This window comes from Psittacula echo (genome assembly GCF_963264785.1).
Source record: "Psittacula echo genome assembly, chromosome: 2".
NCBI lineage: Eukaryota > Metazoa > Chordata > Aves > Psittaciformes > Psittacidae > Psittacula > Psittacula echo.
In genome coordinates this window covers 116,206,386-116,229,370 of record NC_137737.1, presented here as the reverse complement: position 1 = coordinate 116,229,370, position 22,985 = coordinate 116,206,386, and the positions used below count along the sequence as shown (strand labels likewise).

The 22,985-nt window shown below is 39.0% G+C and overlaps 1 protein-coding gene across 1 annotated transcript in view; it reads right to left on the bottom strand.

The window, feature by feature from the left end:
* Positions 1 to 9,142: 9,142 nt before the first annotated feature.
* Positions 9,143 to 22,985, bottom strand: part of ASXL3 (ASXL transcriptional regulator 3) — a gene marked incomplete at both ends in the record, with an annotated part of 121,807 nt that continues 107,964 nt past the window's right edge. The window contains 3 exons of the mRNA XM_080611937.1: positions 9,143 to 12,811; positions 15,486 to 17,433; positions 22,415 to 22,520. Of these exons, the coding sequence (XP_080468063.1) occupies positions 9,143 to 12,811; positions 15,486 to 17,433; positions 22,415 to 22,520 (5,723 nt within the window). The remainder of the gene's footprint in view (positions 12,812 to 15,485; positions 17,434 to 22,414; positions 22,521 to 22,985) is intronic.

Here is a 22,985-nt window from a genome sequence, read left to right as displayed (position 1 = left end):
TGATACACCGGAGGGAAGGGATGCCATCCAGAGGGACCTCGACACGCTTGTGAGGTGGGCTGATGCCAACCTGATGAAGTTTAACCATGCCAAGTGCAAGGTCCTACACCTGAGTCGGAGCAATCCCAGGCACAGCTACAGGCTGGGCAGAGAAGAGATTCAGAGCAGCCCAGGCACAGAAGGACTTGGGGGTGTTGGTTGATGAGAAAATGAACATGAGCCGGCTTCAGTTTGTGCTCGCAGCCCAGAAAGCCAACCGTATCCTGGGCTGCATCAAGAGGAGCGTGACCAGCAGGTCGAAGGAGGTGATCCTGCCCCTCTGTTCTGCTCTTGTGAGACCTCACTTGGAGTATTGTGTGCAGTTCTGGTGTCCTCAACATAAAAAGGACATGGAACTGTTGGAACAAGTCCAGAGGAGGGCCACGAGGGTGATCAGGGGACTGGAGCACCTCCCGTATGAAGATAGGCTGAGAAAGTTGGGGCTGTTCAACCTGGAGAAGGCTGCGTGTAAATCCCACAGCAGCCTTCCAGTATCTGAAGGGGGCCTACAAGGATGCTAGAGAGTGCCTCTCCATCAGGGACTGTAGTGACAGGACAAGGGGTAATGGGTTTAAACCAAACTGGGGAAGTGCAGGTTAGGTATAAGGAAGAAGTTCTTTACTGTGAAGGTGCTGAGGAACTGGCACAGGTTGCCCAAAGAAGCTGTGAATGCTCCATCCCTGGCAATGTTCAAGGCCAGGTAGGACAGAGCCTTGGGTGACATGGTCTAGTGTGAGGTGTCCCTGCCCGTGGCAGTGGTGTTGGAACTAGATGATCTTACGTTCCTTTCCAACCCTACCAATTCCATGATTTTATGACTTTATAATACCAACTAGCTGCGGATCTGGGTTTTATTAAATATTGACATTTCTCTCCCGATTCAGAGCTACCAAAGATTTCTCTATATTTGCGATTCTATGCAGATGCTGAAATTAAAAAAAAAAAAAAAATTGGCAGGATCATTTGTTCCAAAACCATACCTAAACTTCCTTTTCACTAGTCTTATGCTGACTGCATCCTTATCCAAGCTCCTTTTCAATGACGTACTATCTGCGTTGGCTAACACTCTGAGGATATTTATTTGGACTTGCTGAACTGTAAATGCTCACTGTTGGATGCATTCCAGAACTATGGTCTATTCTGGCTGCTATGGGTCAGCTCCTGCTCACACTCATTAAAAATTTGGAGGTTTGGACTTTTCCATTCAATAACCTAAAAGAAGTCAAAGAATGTATGTTACGATTATTGCATTTTCACAGCTAATTTTATTCTTTTCCCCAAAGACTCCATCCCTTTCTGCACAATGCATAAGTCAACAAGTGAAGGGTGAGACACTGTGTACACCATCTTTCCACCATTGCCCAGATTCCTTTAAAAGCCAGAAATGCACACAGCAATAGCGAAGATTCTGCACCATGGATGTTGGACTGAGAGTTCACTATCAGAGGACACGAGAAAGTGATTTGCAGGATAAATCGAAGCAGTTGGGAAAGAATCAGAAGCAAATAAAGACTTTTTACCAAGGCCCACTACTAAAAAAAGCCCCAAAATCCAAACAACAGGTATCTCTTCTTTTATATCAAAAGTCATTTTGCTTTGAGCAACCTGGTCTAGTAGAAGGTGTCTCTGCCCATGGCAGGTGGTTGGAACTGGATGATTTTTAAGGTCTCTTCCAACCCGAACGATTCCATGATTCTATGATTTATTTATCAATACAGCATGATTTCTTATTTATAAAGATCAATTATCCAATATATACTCAGCTTATTTTCAGGTGTGTTTTTTCTATGTAGGATTCTAAACTGCTCTCTGCTCTGGTGGTACGTGCACGAGGATGCTCAGAGACATTGGATGAAAGTTATCAGGTTTTTGTTGGAAAGACATGGAGATAAAGACTCTGAAGGCTGAACCAAGCTCTACAAGACCAGATCAAAGACACAGATTGGAAGGGCTTTAGAAAGGTGACCTGTACACAGAACTTCACATTTACCCAAAGTGTCATCAGCTTCCTAGAAGTACAATACAGGTATTTTCTCCCATGGATATATGAAACAGCTGTCAAGTTCATAATTTCTGGTGAGGCAACAGGCACCTCCCAGGCTGGGAGCACAGAGTTTCAGTAGTTATAAATAAATGACTGCCATTTAACTGAGATACAACAAACTCCTTTCATGAGTGTCTGCTATGTGTTTGTAAAGTGTCAGTGTCCAGATGTCTGAATTATCTCCACAAGTGTTGCTTTATTTCTGTGTCTAGCTTGGTTTCCATAAAGCTGTACTAATGAGGTACTCGGTCTCCACAAGCAGATACCATCAGATACCAGTGCCTGTCTACCTGCCTTATCACAGAAAGCTGTCTCCAAGGTGATGGTGCTCAAAGGTATTTGGTGGTCCTTCAGCTGGAAGCCATGTCATCAAACAAAGACCATGCTTGATGACACCCTCTGCACACCAAGCAGCGATACCTTTGTATTTGTGAAGTGCCTCAATGCAAAGAGCTGTGTTGCTGTCTCTCTTCATCTATGAGTGGCAAAGGAAACAGTAAGAAAAAAAAATGCCCTTGTTCTAGCCTGGGGATGAATTTTTTTCCAGTGTATCAGTACTTCAATTCCAGAGTGCACAACTCAGACAGCGCCAGCTGCAGGAAAGGATGATGTGAGCTCCGGGGCATCATTTGTATTGAAAGCCAAGTTCCATGACTGAGGGAGAAGGAGGGCTTGTTTTCACTACAACTGAAGCTACAGAGTGGAGACAAACAAACCCAGACATCCTGTGTATTAGCAGCTGGCTTTCTCCCTGCTGTATGCTTTTGCTGAGGGACAAGGGAACTTGAGAGACCACATCAGCATCTTTTCTCTTGATGCCATCTGCTGGCTCAATGCTACACAAAGTCTAGGCTGACCTAAAGGGAGCACACAGACTTAAAAGCAGTCACAAGGCCTAACTTACTAATGCTTATAAGGTCCTGAGCAAACATCAGAGAAAAGCTAAATAATTATATTTTAAGATTGTGTAAAAATACGCAGAAATATTTTCGAGTTTTAAAACCTAAAAACAACGAAAGTGACAAAAGAGAATATTTAGCTAGTACAGATTTAACATGGATTTGCATTACATTGCTCAGATGAAAAAAAGCAAAACAAAAGCTGTTACTGTCAGAAGCAGAGCTGGTCCCTGATTTTGCACAGCCCCATGCAAAAATAAGTATCTAAGCAGAATGTTAAATAATCAGCATGACAGTGCTAGTGGAGGGAGTTTGCTAGGTGGGTATTGGATATGAATAAAAGGTCATAGATTATAAACTACAAAGGTTGGTGCTGTCTTCTTTGAGGATTTGGACAGGTTTTGGCAGAAAGGGCTGCCATTTGCTGCTAACAAGACCATCCAATAGTATCACATCTGAAATAATGATCACAGTAGGCTGGGCAAAAGATGGTGTTTGGGATGTGCTGCACTGGTATTTCTGAGCAGGCTTACGAAAAAGCGATTCGTTGCCCACTCACTTGCACCCTAACCACTAGTACTCAAAGCTCTCTTTGCAGTGTAATATGATAAAAACCATTGTTTTCAATTTTTAATACAATGGCCACTGAGTTTTTCACTTCAGGAAGGCCTTCCAGACTTCAAAAGATAACTGGTTTGGGAAATATAACTTGTACTGGTTACCTTTCATGTACCATGTACATTTAAATTCTTCTGCTGTGGAGATGAGAAATAATGGATGCGTGTGCCTGGATTGTTGTTAAGTATGCTCTGGACAGGGTTGCAGACAGAGGCAAAGTACTAAAATGCACCCGACATTAACTACCCAAAACAACATATCACTTTCATCCACAAACTATTCTACTTACAACAACTTAATATACAACACCTAGTTTTATTTTACTAGTATAAGATGATAATACTTGAGTTACATCAGAAGTCATTCAAACTATGTCTTACATCATCGTAATTGAAAAATCCTTTACAAAGGACTGATTTTTCTCTCACATTTCTATTTCATATACCTGTACATACAATGGATGTGCACAAGCAGGATATCCTGCCTAAGGCACTGAACATAAAATAAATAAGCAAATGACAAATATTAGTTTATCTTTTTATTTTTTTTTCAGAATATTTTAATATCGAAGCCCAAGTTGTTATTTTCAAGGGATAAGGAAGGGGAAAAGGAAAGGGAGAAGAGAGAAGTTATGAAGACAAATTATTTTATTTAACTTCTGGTTTTGTGAATGGTCATTTCTGTAGGCAACAAAAGGTTGTTTTCTTAAAAAAAAAAAATAAAATAAACCAAAGAGCACCATTAAAGAAAGCATGATCCCTGAATTCTAAACAAAACACCGCCTGAACCAAAAAAATTGCTAAAATGCTTGTTTCACCCAGTCACATCCGGTGGGGTAACAAAGCAAAGCATAACAGCATTGAACTGTAGCAACCCCGCTGAAACCAACTACACCCCCTTCTGAAGATTCAGAGAACCACTTTCCAAGCTTGTCCTGTGGGAATAATATTTTCTTTGGTAGAGGACTGAAGGAGGGTACTTACTTCACTGAATGCAGATAGAAAAAATATCTATGCACGCTAGGGATCTCCCCAGTAAATCTGTATTTCTCATGCATGTTAGGTACGAGTGGATTTCACATTGCTGTTATACTGCAGGAGTAACACTGCCCTAAAAAGGCATAGAATGGCTAATGTTGAACAGATGTAAACATTCAGAATACTGACAAAAAAAAATACGTACACACAAAAAACCCTGTACTGAAAATGTGAATCGAGTTAAGTTTCCATAAAGCAGGAAAAATATTTTACAGCAGTACAAGAGAATTATGGCAACAAAGTAAAGCACTTTTCTTGTAACATTCATGAACAGTACAAATACAACAAAGTTATTCTACGGACTAAATTATTCTTTAACTATCAAATATAGTACAAAGCGAAATATTATGTGCTATAAAAGAAGCAGCTCCTTAAATTAGACTAAAAAAATGCTTTTTTTTTCTTTTCGTTGGTTTTACAGTGACAAAGCATGATGACCGAAGACAACAGGATTTCACAGATTCAGAAACATTTAGCTACACAGGTCCATGGTAAAGCCACTGAATATTTTGTTGCTTCCCTTTCCCCCAGTGTTCTGCAGAGCCACAGAAGAAGAACCGCTGCGCTGCTGCCAGGAGACTGCAGAAGTCATTCAGTGTTCGGAGCAGGGCCCTTCACGTGTGTCAGCTAAAATGATCCCTTCCAGTGGTGTTTCTCAGCTCATCTTGAGTGTTTATCCCGGTACTTCACCACACCTTGGAGAAACTGCTCAACCAGAGGCTACAATAACAATTCTGAGATTGTGCGTGTGTTTATAAGGGGAAGGGGGTGCAGCATAAGGTAATTTTACTTCAGAAATTGCATTATAAAGCACCATATGCACCAGCTTAAAAACTGTGCAAGGAATTGCAGGGTCCTGAAAAACCATCTGCATGTTCTGCAGCTTACCCTGACAACATGCACCACCCTCAAGAAGAAAGTCTATAGTACAGGGAATATACCTTTTGCTTTATGGCTCAACCTTTATTTTTGTCTTTTAAATGCTATTTCACATACTAGACCTCAGCAGATAAATAAAATGCAAACAGGGAGCATCCAGTTCACCATTTCTTAATTATTTTTTTTTGTTAAACATTATTTCAAAGGGAGTTTCTGCTTGGAAAATTAGTTCAGAACAGAAATACACGAACACACACACACTGCAAATGCCCTAACGTTATCTGCATATCTCACAGGTATGCAATTAAAACAATAAAGAGGAAGAAAAAAAAAGAAGAGTGTTTCTCCCTCTTACCCAAAAGTGCTGCTCCAGGGGTAGGAGTGGGGAAAGAATTTTGGAGATTTAAAACAAAAAAGTAAAGGTAAATTATACACGCTGGACATTGGGACACATACGTACGTACACGCAAACACAGAGCAGTGTGTTCTTAAGCCATCCTTTCACCACTTTTCAGTGCATAAACTATTAACACTCCATGGTGTAAACTGCAGGGTCATTAGAAAACACAATGACATTGGGCCTGGAACCTGGACAATTAAACAAACAGAAAAAAGGAGTCATTCGAAATTAACTTCTAAATGTGATTATGTTCTTATTGAAGACCAAGGGTCACTCTCCCCGAAGCATTTGTATGATACCAGAATCCAAGTAAGGTTTTCAGTCACGCTAGGATTCAGTCAGGCTCCCATATCACCGTAGATGCATTTGAGTATTTTAATATCCTAACACTATAATCTGCAACAACATTTCATGTCTGTTGCTAACTAATTGGTCAAATTTATTCGTGGTGCAACTCCAATGACTCAAGAATGAAAGGAGTGGAACTGCACTACGGAAGAGTTTGGTCAGTTGTGTAATACATAACATAGCACCATCCAGTCAAATGCCATTTTAAATAACATTTTATCACGACCTCACACATGCAAGTTGCAATCCTGATACAAAAATAACAACATGACATGAATGAGTTACCTACCACACTAGTACACTCTTAGCCTTCAAAGTAAGTAAAACTATTTTGTGGCTGGAATTTATTTCTGTATTATGTCAGTCAATACAAGAAGTATTTCAAGATGCAAGTGCAAACAAATATTGACTTATGTGCTGTGGACAGGAAAACCTGAGCTAGAAATAAGGATTCCCAGCAGGCTTATATAAACATAGGTTATTAGAAGTCTAAGACTGGTCGCTCTCTTTATTTTAAATAGAAGTATCCTACCTCTACCAAGTATAAATACAACGCAATACAATTCTGATACAAAGGCTCCTCAAATATGAATTTGATATGTATTAACTGACTACACTGATGCTTAATCACGAGTATTTTCCAGTCACTGTTTTGCCAGAAACTGGTGTAACACTGGATGCTGATTTCCATGTGCTTACTTCTAGCTTTTTGCTTGGCTGGCTTATTTTCCTACCAGAAGACCTGAAAGTGCTGAGAAGCCATTTCTTAACTCACATGTCATATTAAGGAGCACTTTTGTATAGAAAAAAAATAATATTATTGTATCAGCAACAAATTTGTTAGTGTAATTATAAATGGCCTTTGTACCACACAGTGTCAAAAATAATCTTGATATGTTGCTAGTTACAATAGAAGAGAACATCAAGGTGCACCATAGAGCTTCCTGTGACAGGAATGTATGTTGTAGATATTCCAGCTCACTTTTAAGACAATAAATGGCATTTATCATGTTTGTGAAAATGGTCCCACAAGAAAATAAATGTGGTTCCTCCATTCAGTAGAACCTCACTAATATGCACCCATGGCAGTGAGACCAGTTACAGCTTATGAATAAGTATGCAACCAAAGGTCATATAAAAAAAAGTGTAGTGGAAAATGTAGCGTACTTTTTATTTACTAAATGTAGTTCTATCATTCACATTAATAGCTCTGAATGCAATACTAAATGCATCACGAAATCCAAGCAGTATTACATCTCACACATTCTTACTACATTGCTCTCTGAAAACTGTGGAAGGAAAATCAGTTTTCTTGAACAGACTGTAAGGTCTCGGGATTAGTGAGGTTCTACAGCAATGGGAAAAAATAACATTTCTCTCTGATGCTGACATTTGGGCAGACCCAACCACATATTGGCAGATGGATGACTTACACTCCATGTTTTGTGTTCTTGAAGTGGGAGTAAGAAAACTCAAGGTATTTTCATCTCCCCAGCAACCGCATGTGCTTTATCCCTTTATAATATTTTCCTTTTAGGTGAACAGGGCCCCAAATCATTGTTTTTCTCCTCTGCTGTTATGGTGGCTAGCGCATCTGGAATGCAGCTATAGTCCTGAATGTAAATACAGTACTGAATAAATACTGAAGGTTACTTTAAAGATGCAGTATCCCTTTTAAAAATGTCTTTTGCTTCCAAATTTCTAAAAGGTATTTTTTCTAAAAGGTCTGAATTCCTTTGAGAAAACAAAACAAAAAAAAAAGTCAGTGCTGTAAGTAATTCTAAGAATTACTTTAAACAGTAAAACTCTGAGATGTTATTTAAATAGAGTAACTCATAAAAGAGGGAAACCAACTGATAAACTAATATTCAACCAATATGCAATTAAGACTCTTTTCTTATTCATTCATCATAAGAATGCATCATTTTTAGGCCATGGAAAGGCTAGAACATCCAGAATGTATTACATAAATTTGACCCTATATATAATACATATATTTGGGACTGACAAACTAAGCGGACAGATGAAGAGACAAATACACGTAAAGAATATTTGAGTGGGAAACAGGAACAGAAGACAGCTTTCTAATCCCCAGTAGAGAAGTTACTTTCTCCAAACTCTACTGAAGCCAGTGTGATCCTAGTGTTGGTCCCACTAATCCATCACATACACAAATCCTTCCCAAGGAATCAACAAGAGATGATAAGTAAGATGTGAGTTTTGTTGTCCCTGGCAGGCATGTAAGGAAACTCCACTAACAATGTAAACTGTTTTTTTTTTTCTCCAGGTGAAGTGGCTATATTTTAGCCCTATAGTGCTAGTCAGTTGAAGAAAGCAATCCTATCAGCAGAAAAACTGCAAACAGAACTTAGAAGCTACAACGGCCGATACCCCATACCTTGCCACTATCCCCTTCAGAACAGTCACGATTCAGTGTGTTATTCATTCTGCATAGTTACTCCACTTCTTGGAGTTAGTCTTCCACTGATTTTTAAGCTGCAGCTTGTATCAACTATCAGAAAGTGGAGAAAAAAATGTGCTGCACTTTGTGCAAATAAATAGAAGCTACGAATGACATGCATTAATGCCTTTTTTTTTTCTTTAGCACAGCAAAATAGCTCACTGAAGCTTCAGTAACAAGGATATCTTTTTTTTCTTAACTACTACAGGTTTCCTCTTCTTCCCAGAAAATGGCACTCAGGCAGGAATAACTAAATTCTGAAAGCACCATGTTGAAGAAAAAGAAATTAAAAATAATAATAAAAATAAATCAGTTGACTAATTGCAAACCATTAGTGGCCTAAACTGTTCCAATTTCTGCATTCCTTTGTCCTGCTTTCCCACGCTGATAAGGGATACTGCATCTTTGATTCAGTTCCTACCGTACAACCAGACAAGCTACACACAGTTTGGAAGGCCCTATGCAGTCATCGTGACAGAAGGCTCCGCAGCCTTTGCACACGATCATGGCTTTCAGCCTGCAAGAGCATTTCAGTTCCAGTTCATCGGCATTGCTACTGTCAGCAAATTTCTGAACCGGGATCTGCGCGTTCTGGTTAGACAGGCCTGTGGCAGCACTGGAGCCACTTCCTAAAATCCCAATCGATTTCTCAATTGCAGACGCTGCCCTTTTGAAGCTTGTGCTACCAAAGTGGATTGTTGGGTAATTTCCACAGAGCTGCTGCTGCTGCTGCTGCGGGTGCTGCGTCTGTATTTTCTGAGCAGCAAGTTGGGTAAAAGGCTTCTGTGGCTCAGAAAGTAAATAGGAAGAGAAATCTGCATTTTTTAATGCAAACGCTTTCAACTGTTCTTTCACTTCGTTCTGATCATAGGAAGCTTGTTTCATACCCATTTCGCAGCTGCTGCTTAAACCTTCCTCAAAAGAAATAGGTTCAGATTTTATATTGCTACAGATGCTTGCTGGCTGAGGCCAACTAAGTCTTTTAGTGGTTTCCATAGTAACTGTCGGTTGTTTTTGATCAGAGGGGACTTCTACATTTGGGTGAGGAGGGGGAGGAGGTGGCAGGGGTGGAGGGGGAGGAGGGGGATGCACTAATGTTTTACTCTGCAGAGTTTGAGAGGCACTGGCAATGTCATCACCTTCCTTGATTTGAATATTAGGGGAAAACACACTTCCTAGCCTCAGCTGGTGCGCTGCTGTAGAAATATTCACGTCTCCCAAGCCCTTCTGTTCCAGGTGTCTGCTAAAAGCAAATGCGTTGCAGCCAGGTGGGCCTTTTGAAGTAGTTTGCAACAAAGCTGCCGTGGGAACGGGGCCTCTCGCAGCCATGGACATTTGGTAAAAATGCTGTCTATGTGAGGTACTAGCTTCTGCGTGAAAGCTGCCGTTTTTATCAATGTGAAACAGGCTCTGCTGGAAACTGCATGAAGGCAACGGCCTCTTCTGCTGCTTGATTTCTGGGCTATGAGCGATTCGGCTTTGAATGGCATGTTTGTTTAGCCACTCCTGCTTAAATGGCTGACCATGCCCTATCTGATTGATGCTGGAACTAATTACACAAGGAGCCACTTTAACATCTGTGTCCATTGACACCTTCCCAGGCTCACATTTAATTTGAGCATGTTCCCCTACAGTCCTGGCCATCCTCTTTTTCGGGTGGTTTTCACGCTTTCTGATTTGTAGTGGGGCTATGCTGCCTGCTGCAAAGCCTTTACCATCTGGATTAGGAGAGTTGGAAGGATGTTCAACGATATTTCTCTCGGACACTGCTGTTTTACATACTGAGGTAGTTTGCAAAGGCAAGGGAAGCCTGTTAATTTCTAGTTTGGCTCCTGATCTGGGCTGCGGCAGCACTTTCTCTAAAGGCAGATTGCCTTGCAGTAACTGTGTCACTAAAGGATTGTTGGCCTCCACTGACGATAAGCGACAGCTTGAGCTCCCGGCACTGGTAACTCTCTTTAGAGTTTCTGTTGTCAGGGGCAGGGAGTCTTCCATGGAGTCCGCAATGGATGTCTTGGAGGTCTGCGGCGGCTGTGCACTCGTGGATATTTCTGCAGTCTGGGCAGGCATTTCAGATCCTGTAAAATCCTCGGTGTCCATCCTGAAGCACTTGTCAGACTCATTAGTTTCCGATTTAACAGGAACAGCAATGCTCGTCAAAAGACTCCTGGATTGCAGTTCTGACAGTTGCGTGTAACTGGAAGGTTCAGTTTTGACATTTTTCAAGCAGTTTTGCTCTGAGTATTCCTTATGCTTACTGGGGTTGAGGTGGCTGACCACTGGCTGGTCTGTACTCATTGCCTCTTCATCATGCCAACAAATTCTATTGTTAGTGTTATACTGATTGGCACAGGCAGCATCCGCTTCATTTTTCAATGCTGAAGGACCTCTTAATTGCTCAGGAAAACCTTGGCTGGGAGTAACCACCTCAATTAATTTATCTTGAGGAGAAAGAGGCACTTCTCGAAGACTTGAACAACCTGCCTGCAAGTTCTTGCTGTCTTGCTTTGTTGTAATGGTGATAAAACTGGAGCTGTGCTCAAGGCTTTCATTAGACACCACTTCAGGCCTGCTTATGACAGACACCTGAGGACAGGCTATACTTTGTAAGGCAGCTTCTGTCCTTACAGGTTTGCTCTGCAGGTCAATGCTGTTCTCTGCATTTTCAACAGAAGAAAGTGACAGACTGGAATTCAGAGTTGTAGTGTGGTCAACAATGACTTTGCAAGGTATAGACCTGTTCATGGCAGTTTGTGTAAAGGTCACTGGCGGAGATTTACCAGAGAGATCCATTCGGTTTCGTGCTCCAGAGGTTTTTTCTAAGAGATCAGCATTTAATTTAATAGCATTATCGTAAGAGCTTATTGTCACCATGTTACCAGTAAACATTGACATGGGTGGCCTTGCAACAGAATCGGCTACTGCAAGGGCCTCACTGCAACTTAAAGCTGACCTAACAGTAGCGTGAATGGAGACAGTGCTTTGCTCATTACACCCAGTTATGGCTATCTTATCAGAAGAAAATCTGTTGGTAGTCCCCACTGGAGGAATCAGTACAGAACTACCAGGGAGATGATTTGGCAAGTTATTTGCAATAGATGAAGCTGGCACAGTGGCATAATGAGTGGAGACTGCGTTATTCACATTGCTACTCGGTATCGGCAACCGTTTGTCATCAATGGCGTTTGATAAGACCGTATTGTCTATGGAGACTGGTACATTACTGTTATCAATACATTTTTGTCCAACAGTTATGCACGGAGTATCAGCCCCTTGGATGGTTTTCAGCATATTTATATTACAAGCTGAAACTGCTGTGTTTGCACTGTCAACAGACATTAAAACAGAGGATTTATCAACAGAACTTGCAAAAGAAAGTTCTTTAATTGCTCCAGACATAGCAGTGCTGCAAACACACACAGAGACTGAACTTTTATTATAAAGCACTGGCACACTGTTACTTTCAGAAGAGGTAGATGAAATAATTTTCTCACACAATTGTGGCATAGGTATATTTTCATCAGAACTGTGCACAGGTATCTCAGTAGCAGTTTCTGGTAATGTAGCTGTGCTAAGTGACTGCTGCAATAAAGTGGTCGTCTCACGGTGATGAGCAGACTTGTTGCTAGGGGACCTGCAGTTAGGATTAACTATAATGACACCAGTAGAACCTTCAATTTTTGTGTCAGTAGATGTTGGTATCTCCAGAGATGAGGTACTTTCCTTTGAGCTGAACTGCGACTTTGATTCTTTATTGGTCTGGAGTAAATGAGCTCTGGCTTGATGCTTTGCAAATAGCTTGGCCTTTGTTTGCTCCTTGATGTGTGCCAGAGTTCTTGTCTTCCCACCTTCGCACGGGGTCCCCATTGCTCCAGAGACTATGCTCGCAGCTGCTGCCACAGCTGCTGCAGCTGCAGCTTCTCTTTGGGCTCTTGCTTGCTGAGCTCTTGCTTTGATGTCCGCAAGAGTTCTAGCCCCAGTGTTTCTCCCGCTGCTGACCGATGTACTTGGGGAAACTCGAGGTTCTGGTTTAGAAACAGGTTGGCTCTTGATGATAAAAGGTGGTCCAATTTTTGAAAGCTGAATCTAAAGGAAGAAAAAACCCAATAATTTTAATGAGAACATGGACTTGCTAAAATTGCTATCTCTTAAAGGGTTAGAGAAATGCAATGAAGAGAATTACTGTTCAGTGCAGCTGACCAGAAAAATGCTAAAATTTAATCATATTTACACTTCAGTATTTTATCATCCACTATCATGAGTAACTGACATCTGTATTAGCCTACTTACATTGATCCTACTCACAGGAATACAGATTGAAGTGGATGACAAGATGACACTTATCTGATACAATTTGTCAGACCTGTTTTATACGCAGTGTATCTAACTGAGATGATCAACAAACCTAGTGCAGTGACACTGGAAAAAAGCCTAAGAGTAAGCACTTGCTGCAAATGTGTGGAAAAAATAATGACCATGTAGTGCTTTCCCTCCTTGGTCTTCAGAGATTAAGACATTAGGAACTGCCTGTCTTTCTCTCACATACCAGACAACAAATCTTGCCTTTAGATAGGATATAGTAGTGTCTCCACTGAGCTTGTTTTTCATGTTGCACCACAGAGCACTTTAAAGTAGTGGTATAAAAGAAGTGAATTACCAAAGGATACACCTTTCCCTTCCTCATTTGCAATTTTAAGAGACTTACTTTAGTCCATCGCTGGGATACCTCCTATACTACTGCATATCAAAAATGAAATCCTGAAACCTACACGTGTTAAGAATGCAAATATTAAAGTTTTAAATACCTAAAACTTTAAGCAAAATAATAACCTGCAAATTCACTGGCATTTTTAGTATGTTTACAGTTAGTCATATCTGTTTTCAGGATTAGAGGTTAAAGTCCTGGGACCACTTTATAACTTAAACACTCTCTCAGAATACTCAAAGGTTGGCAAAAAAAAAAAAAAGGAACACATGTTTACTGGCTGGCCACAGTAAGAGGACTTTGTGGTCAATGATGTGACTTCTCTTCTGAAAAGAACTAAGAAAAGACCTAGGTAGTATTTGTAGAAAAAGTAGTCATAAGGTATGATGGGAAGTGACAATTGTATAGCAGAATGACTTAGGAGACCTGGGGTTCCTTTTCTTCTTTTTATTACCAAGGACAGGGTTTCTTTTGGTGAGATGACCCAAGAGCCAAACGTTTGTTACACAAAAAGCCATACTAGAATTGATCGTACAAAATTATTTTTCAAAATGCTTGCCAATCTTGCAGTATTCTCGTTCACTGGCTGGAGGCTCCAGGGAGATTCAGCTCTTAAGACTGTGCAAGACTAACAGCATCTGATTTTCCATGAGAGATCAGTGGAAGTCAATATTAAGATGGCATTGTAGTATATAACCATTTATATAACCATATATAACCATATAACTCTATACTGGTCTGGAGGGCTGGGATACTTCACTTTTTCTAGCAGTTAAATTTTTGGTTTATAAATAAACAGTCATGCCTAATATTGTGAGTCTTTAACATTTACATGAACATCGAGTAACACAAACTCACAATCACTTCAAAACATTTTTCTTTCTGCTTCAGTAACATCTTTTTTCAGTTTCTGCTTTGCATGACCAGAACTGCTAAAGCTTTAAGTGCTTGATTATTTTTATTATTATAGTCATGACCTTTTTTATTCCCTAGTGATCCAGTTTCCTTTGTGCTTAGAGAGTGATTAGAATTTATTAGGCTAGTCAGAGACCTTCCAAATACAAAAGAATATCACTAAACTCAGAATGGACTAACTTACAATTGCATCACTGCTCGTAAAAATAAATTAGTTGAGATATGCTTCTGCACTAGTGATTAAAACAGTTAGCCTATTTGCCCTCCCAGCCATATTAACGATGTTCAGTGACTGCAGTAGTTAAAAATAAATGCAGAAAAGGGCATTTCTGAATAATCAGGAAGTAATATTGCAAAGTCAATAGCCTAAGTTCAGCAAATTGGATCTAAACCTTGGCTGATGTCATCAAGTACAAAATTAAAGGGGCCAAAACACTGAGCTTATATATAACTAAATCTATAGATTTCTCTGTTAGGAAAAAATGAAAAAGCTTTCAACTGGAATTTACTTCCTTACACAGCAGAATGATACACGTAAAAATGTTTGCTTAGTTGGTGTGTCTTTTTTACCTTTTGCTTTGCCATTAACAAAGATATGTATACATATATCAATTAGACACTTCCCCCTGATAGCCAGGTCTACAGTGAAATCTTCTACTTCAGCCCCCAAACCCTGGGCTTGCAAAGGGATCTCCAACTATTCTAACTATAGGTTCTCTTGGTGAATGAAGGCACTGGTGTTTTTCTTGGCATTGGTTATGGTAACATTTATTATTCATGCTTGCTGGAGAAGTCATATGCAGGAGAACAAGTGGATAATATAGCTGGGCAATAAAACATCCAAGTAGCACTGCGTAAAAGATGAGGAAGCTCTTGAATTAGGTTGAGTCATAGGTCCTGGAAAACTTTCCCTCACACAAAAGCAGTTCTGCAGCAAAGACCCGATGGAACAACTATAGGTATATTTATATCAGAAGTGATTTGGAATGGTAGGAATGTAATACTAAAGCGAAACCATCGAAACTAACACCCTTTATACCTCCACAAAAAATATACCATGCACTGTGTCTGCATGCTGTCAGTAGGAGGGAGATAATAAACCTTTAGCTTCTAAGCCAGCCTGTTTATTCATTACTTTACCTTAAGGGGTGGAACTCGAGGTTCTTCCCTGGGTGGCTGTTCTTTCTCAGATGGACTCGTTGATGAAGCACTTCGGTTAGGCTGATCATCATCTATTCTAGCTCTTTTCTCTTTGCAGATTCCAAAACTGTGCTGTTCTGCTGTTTTCCTCTTTGGGATTTCTGGGTCTCTACTTTCATTCCTCACTTCAGGTGATTTTGTGGGTTCTAATGACTTGGAAGAATGTGAATTCTCCAGACGGCTTTGGGTGCTGCCTGTTAGCTTGTGAGATTTACTTCTGCATGCTTCAGAGAATGTAGCTTTCTCTAGAGATGAGGTATATAGTTTATCATGTGGCTTTGATGGAAGCAATTCAATATTTTTGCCAACTGATACTTCGACAGCTACCTCTGATGGCAAGAGTGTACCCTTCTTGTCACCTCTTTGTTGAACACTGTGATTTTTATTTTTCATCACCTCTGGAGGAGAGTGTTCTGGGATAGATGCAATGTAGGATTTATCCATTTCAGAATGTGACTTACATGGCTGATCACTGAAAGTTTTGTTTTGGGGCTCTTCCAATACTGAAGTATCAGGTATAATTGTTAGTGGACCAACTTTCATATTTTCAGGGACACTATGAAGTTGCTTTGGCTGAAGAACAAGATTCTCTTCCTGAACCACCTTAGGAATGGCAGAGCTTTCTTCTTTCACAGTGGGAAGGGAGTCTTCTGACAAACATGGTGATTTCCTTTGTTGCAGAATAAGTCTTTCATTGCTCGGGGAATTGGAAACTGGAGATGTCTCTGATGGAAGAGGCAAACTGTTTGCCATGGATGCTTCTGAAGTTAGAAGAACAGAAGATACTGAAGATGTCTCTGATGTTAAAGGCAAATCGGACATAGGAGATGTTTCTGATGTTAAAGGTAAATTAGAAGCTGGTGATGCCTCTGATGTTAAAGGTAGATTTGACATCAGAGATGCTTCTGAGGTTACAGGTGAGGTGGACATTGGAGAGATTTCTGACATTAGAGGTGTGGGCAAGTTTTCATCACTGGCCTTTTGCTGAATATCACCTTCAATGTTTTCAGTACTAGACACTTCGGATGAGCAAGCTGTTTCAAGAGATGCTGGAGTACAGGGTTCCTCTGAAGTCGACTGAGTGTCTCCTCCAGGAGAAGCAATACAAACACAGGGTCCTTCTGGACTTCCAGAGGAAAAGGAAGTTTCAGAAATACAGGCATTCTCAGATGACTGCTCCTCAGGGTCACTTTGAAGCTCCATATCCACTGCAAAGCCTCCACCAGTGAACAAGGACCCTTCCACAGCAGTATTTTGCATTCCTGGTGCAATTAGCTCTTTTGCAGACTCAGAGTCCTTCTCTGCTGTATCACTGACAGAATTTGTGGATGAAGCTGATTGTGCTGGTGATACGCAATCCTCCAGCTGATCTATCACAACAGACATCTCTTCCTGAGGGCATTCTGACTTCAACTCCACTTTAATTTCAATGTGAGATACAGTATCAGTTACCTCATTCATCGTGACACAGGACTCAGTGCTGTCTGTAAGCTGTACTGCTTCTGTTTCTTCACTTGTGCCAGCTGGACTAACTGACTCTTCAGAAAACTCATGTTCTGTTTTGTGGTTCTCCTCTTGGCATTCATAAATACTTGTCTCAACCTCTTCAGCAATCTCCTCCTGAATGATTGATTCTTCAGGTATCAGTATATCCTCTGAGTCTGCTGTTAGATCCTTGGCAGGAACCTGTTCCATACTAGGAAGAGATGGACAATAATCTCTCTCTGGTAAGGGTGGAATTTTAGCACCTTTCTCTTCTTGGTCTTCAGAGGTTCCTTGCTTAGAAGGACCAGGTATACCAGAAGATCCACGCAGAGAATTGCTTTCATCTTCATCATTGTTTTGCACCGCAGTGAGTTTCATTGATTCCCCTCGTGACAACCCCAGTCTAAAACACACAAATAAAAAGGTCTTTTCAACACAGACATGATAAAGGAACAGGATCATCTTTCTTGCCCACATATTTTATTTTCAAAAGACAGATTTTACAGTTTAAAGTAATTAAGTGGTGTCTGACTGATTTTTACATGATTTTAAATATTTTGGAAACCTAACTACACAGATTTTCTTACCAGTTTTAAGAAAACTTGATTGTTTTAAAAATAAGTAATCTGTTATTCAGTATTTAACTATTTGGCACTTCAATGAAACAAAAAAGTAAGCTATACAGGTTCACCACTACTCACTCATACTATATTTAATTTTGTTTTTTCAAATAATAGCACAACACTGCAGTAGAATCATAGAATCATAGAATAGTCAGGGTTGGAAAGGACCTTAAGATCATCTAGTTCCAACCCCCCTACTACTACAGCATGCATTGCACGGGAAATGCACAACTCTGTCTTCATCAGTAACAGTTCTAAAGGAAATCCATTTTTTTCCTCTTACATCTGAATTAAGGGTCAACTCAGGCAGCACTATGGCTTAAATGCTGCATCTGAAATTAATAAGGGAAAGCATGCATTTTGGTTTTGCAATTTGAGAGTAAGTTAAATTTTTTTACGAAAATCAAAGCAACCCCACTTCAGCTTTATTTTACAAGTCAAGAGTCAATTATAAACATCTTGGATGACAGCTTGTGTGGTTTTGCTCCTTTCTGCCAGCAAATTAAATACTTTATTAAGATAAAAACTATTTCTAAATAAACATATTGATGTAGATACTATTAATTTGATTTCATTATAATTTAGAAGTTTAACATTCATAAGAAGCTAAAAAGACACATTTATAATCTATGAATTCATTCTCGGAGATGAAGAGTAAAGGAACTGTTTCTATGTATACTTCTCTTCTGAAGTTCTTTTTACCTTTGATTCTGAATATACTACTTAAAAAAAGTTTTATTACTTCAGTAGAATTAAAAAAAACCCACAAACCAAAAAGAACCAAATATCAAGGACTGAAAAAAGCGGCTATTAAAAAAAAAGTATGCACTCTGACATCCTTGTTTTCTTCTATGGACTGTGGGAGTAGAGGTGTTCAGCATCTTTAGTAAGATATTCCAAACAAACTTTGTGCATCAGCAGTTCCATAACACATTCACACAAAAGCTTGGTTGGAGGCCTTAAAAGAATTTTCATGGTCTTAAGGATCTTCTAATCTAATTAACAGAAGCTTGATCTCTGTTCTTATTTTAATCAGAAAAGAAAGAAAAATACAGAAATAAATGAGCATAAAAGATATACAGATATAATAGAAGCAAGATAACTTGCCGATGTACAACCAGAAGATACAGAGATCACAAAGCCCATGTTTACGGAAATACAGAATAAACTTATAAAAAATACAAACCTGTGGTAGTGCATTTAAAAAATACTGAACAGATGCATTACAGACATAGCTATAAATGAAATACCCAGCCTGGAATTTGTACCCCAAAAAGTACTCTTAAGGTAACTATTAGTATTACCTACTACTAGTCACCTAACATGCATTAAATCTCTCTACCTTGTGACATCAATATGCTGAGGAAAGATCCTCTAGAGAGCAATTCAGAAAAGCAAATTTACATCTCCTACATTGAATGCATTTCAGAACCTGTCTTTCTTCTATATAGACTACAGATTCCTTATATAGTGGCAGTTTAGGTTATAGGTTTAGGTGAGTAAAGTTTAATTTACCTAGGCGTAGGTGAGTAACTTACTTCCTCTATAATTCCTTGTGTAAACAAGCAAAAAAGAAAATGAGGAGGGAGAAGAAAAGAAATCCACTGCATTACTGAAAACTGAATCAGTGGTTTATTTTCTCTAGGTGGCTTACGTCACAAAAAGATATTGCCTGATAGTTATCTTTTGAAACGAAAATCAGCAAAGAAATGAAGGATGGGATAATGGATAAAGGTGAACGCAACTGTCCCATGGACACTGCACAAATACGCGCATTCCAGTAACATACTGAAGAAGAAGAAGTATAAGAAAAATAAGATTATGTAGGATTAAGGCCAGAAGAACATGTACTGAATCTCAATCGTTTTTTACAGTATTGAAATACTACCATCTTGAAGAAGACACTGCAGTGAAGAAAAAGGCTTTCAAAGAAGACTCAAGATCAGCATGCTTAAGGCAATCTCAGATTGCAAGATGAACAGTTGATTTGTCTTCTTCCTTAGAGATAAAGACACCTAAAGTTCACAAAATAGCACAAAAGTAGGACAGCAGTAGAGAGCCACCAGTGAAAGTGCTAAGGACAGGATTCAGCTGGTAAAGGAAGGGCAGTCAGTCGTCAAACCAAAAAAACCCCAGACAGCTACTCAATGACATACGGATTCTGATGTTCTAGTGTTATGAAAAGTAATACCGGGAAAAAATAATAATAATTAAAAAAAAGGAAAAAAAAAGAAAAATTAAAAAAAAAGAAGGATTAAATCAGCAATACAATTTAGAGGAGGTCTATTCAAAATTAAAGCTTTGATTTTGTGAGCTGGCAGTACTATTCTGACATTTAGCTCTCTCAAGATTGGGAAAAGAAATTATATATTGAGACAATAGACTACAACACTTGCCATCCTGGGGCAACAAGCCAGAAGAATGTAGATTTCTGGCAATTTGCATTAGCTGATCCTAGATAAATGACAGCAGAATGAAGTTTTTGTTATTTAAAGAAAGTCAGAACAAGGAAAAATAAACAACCATAAGGAAACGGAAAGAGAATATAAATGGATGGAAGTAAACTACAACTGACAGTCCCACATAAACAGCCTGGGTACAGATAAGAGCAAACACAGGAAACATAATGTACAGAGCCAGCATGGAAGAAGCACTCTAAAGCCTTTGAATACCATGAACTGAGGAGTGTGTAAAAATGTTTACAAAGATTCTGCATCTATTAATGGTCCTTCTCTAAATATAAGGTGAAACTTGAATTTACATATGGAATATTAAAAGATCAAATTAGCTGAAGTCAGAGCACAAATACCACACTGACTGTAAAGTAAGCAATTCTGACTGCAAGAGAGCCATTTTGCAGGCATGGCATGTGAGAAATAGCTCGGGAAGCTTTCAAAATCTGCAACTTCAGTCAATCTACATAGCTGAAAAGAGACAAAGTTTAAGTGAACTTAAAAACCAAACTGAAAAAAGGTGAGAGAACTCAAACAAGGTGGAAACTATAGCAAAAGCTAACATTCATTCAGTATATGAGAAAAAATACTTAAATCTGGCCAAGCAGCAAAATAGAAGGATCTGACGACGTAACAGCCAGAAAGAAGAATCCAAGCGAAACAACACAAGCTGGGGAAAGGGCAGGGCAGACCGGATTCAATACTGTAGTCAAAATGGAAATTATTGCGCAATATGACATTTTGCATAACAATGCTGATGTCAGGAACCTATCAACCCAAATGACATGTATCACTGCAGACTGAGTAATTATCTGCCAACCACTACAGTGCCCAGCGCTCAGCTAGCACGGCAGGACTGCTGGCTAGGTAAAATCATGAGTATCATTCTCTGTGCATGTGACTGAGGAAGAGGCTTCAGCTAGAGTGAGGTACTCATGCTTTGCTGGTACTAAACTTATTCTTTTCTTGACACGCACAGTGAAAAGCCACTATATTCCTTATTTAAAAGCCTAATTAATATTTTTTGATACTAAAGGGATCAACCTTTCTAGGTTGTAGTAGTCAGCACGTAGACTACATACATTGAGGTCTCAAAGCTGTTAAGCAAGAAATTAAGCACTTGACTATAAGAAAGTCTGTCCATTTGCTGCCTTGTTTTCAATACATTTCCCAGTGGTCCAAGGCAGTAGACTGTGAGAAGTAGCATTGTTACTACAGAAACACTTTAGCTAATGTCTTAATTTTTAAGCTAATCACTTATATGAAGGGTTCCCTGTGACCTGGATTTCCTAATTAAAAATATTTATGAACAAAACTAAGACATCTTGTGATGATGGTTCCCATGGCACAGTTTTGTCTCCTAAGTATTATGCATAAATTCCATTAAAACATAACAGAATATATATACAAAAAAATCAGTAACTTTTAAAGAATTAGCTTATATTTTATAATAATTAATACTTTTAACACTTAATATTAAAAGAAAGAGAGATGTAATTCTAGGTATTGATGGATTAACTTTTTAAAGCAATTTTATAAGGAAGATTATTGAATTTAAACCAAGATGTAAATCTCCTTAAATTCTGATTTTAAGAAAAAGGTGAATATAAGAACTGAATCTTCAGGTGCTCAGAATGCTATCTTTGTATCATCGTCAATGAAATTGTGCTGACTTACCCCAGTTATGCACCTGGAGTGATACTACCCCATTCATTTTAGTCAGTTAAGGGTATTTATTTATTTTTTGCATCGCACTTCTAAAATTAGACTGGTCATTGTCACTTTCATTTGTCTCTAGCTGATGTTTCTCCTATGTCACATATTCCAATCCAGCAAAGGGAGTCAGTCAAACAATAAAACAATAAAAAAATCTATTTGATTTTAGAAACTCTGCAAGTAGCTTAGAAAAAAATAAAATAAATAAAAACATACCACAGAAATATCTCCACTGGTCTTCCAGCCTGTAGTCTCTGTATTTATATTTTGCAGGAGGGGACAATTGCCCTAATGCTCTCTTTTAAAAGCTAATTAAAAATACTCACATGCTTCGGCATTGTGCCTTAAACTCTCCTTGGAATGAATTTTTAGGGATGAGTTATGAACCTTTAAAAATGCAATTGCAATGCAAGTGCAGACACACAGCTATAATTCTATCCACAACTTCATACACTGGGCAACGACTGCCTTTGATAACTGCTTTATTAAGTTTTACAGCATATGACTGTGCTATGTGAAGCAGAGAATTATATTTTCATTTCCTCCTAAAAGAAAATAATAAAAAAATGCTTTTATTTGCTACAATACTTACTTTTCACCATAAAACCTTTCAAAGAATTTTTCTTTCCAAGGTTCTGTTTTCTTTTCCTTTTCAATCTCTTGCCTGATGCGCAGCTGCATTTCTGGTGTAAATTCGCCTAAAAAACAAATACTAACATATTGAATAAAAGCTGTCAAGGATTAGCTTAATATGGGCAATTACAGATAGAAAGATGACACACAGTGATTTGTGCTATAGTCATCCAACAAATAAAAATAACGAAAAACAAAAGTGAGTGTGACATACAAAGATTTAATTTACTTGTCATGGTTTAAGCTGAAACTGGAAAGTCCTTGATTGAAGTAAGCATTACTTAGCAACAACTAAAAACACTGGTGTGTTATCAGCATTGTTCTCAGACTAAAGCCAAAACACAGCACTGCATCAGCTACTAAGAAGGAGAAATAAAACTATGGCAGCTGAACCCAGGACATTACTATATGATATCAGTATTTTAGAAGTATATTGGTGGGATTTAGTTGCATGCATTTATGTTTCCAAGGCTGGCAGTGATGAAAAAGCTTTGTTTCTTTTTAAACTGTCAGAATAAGCTGCCACAGCA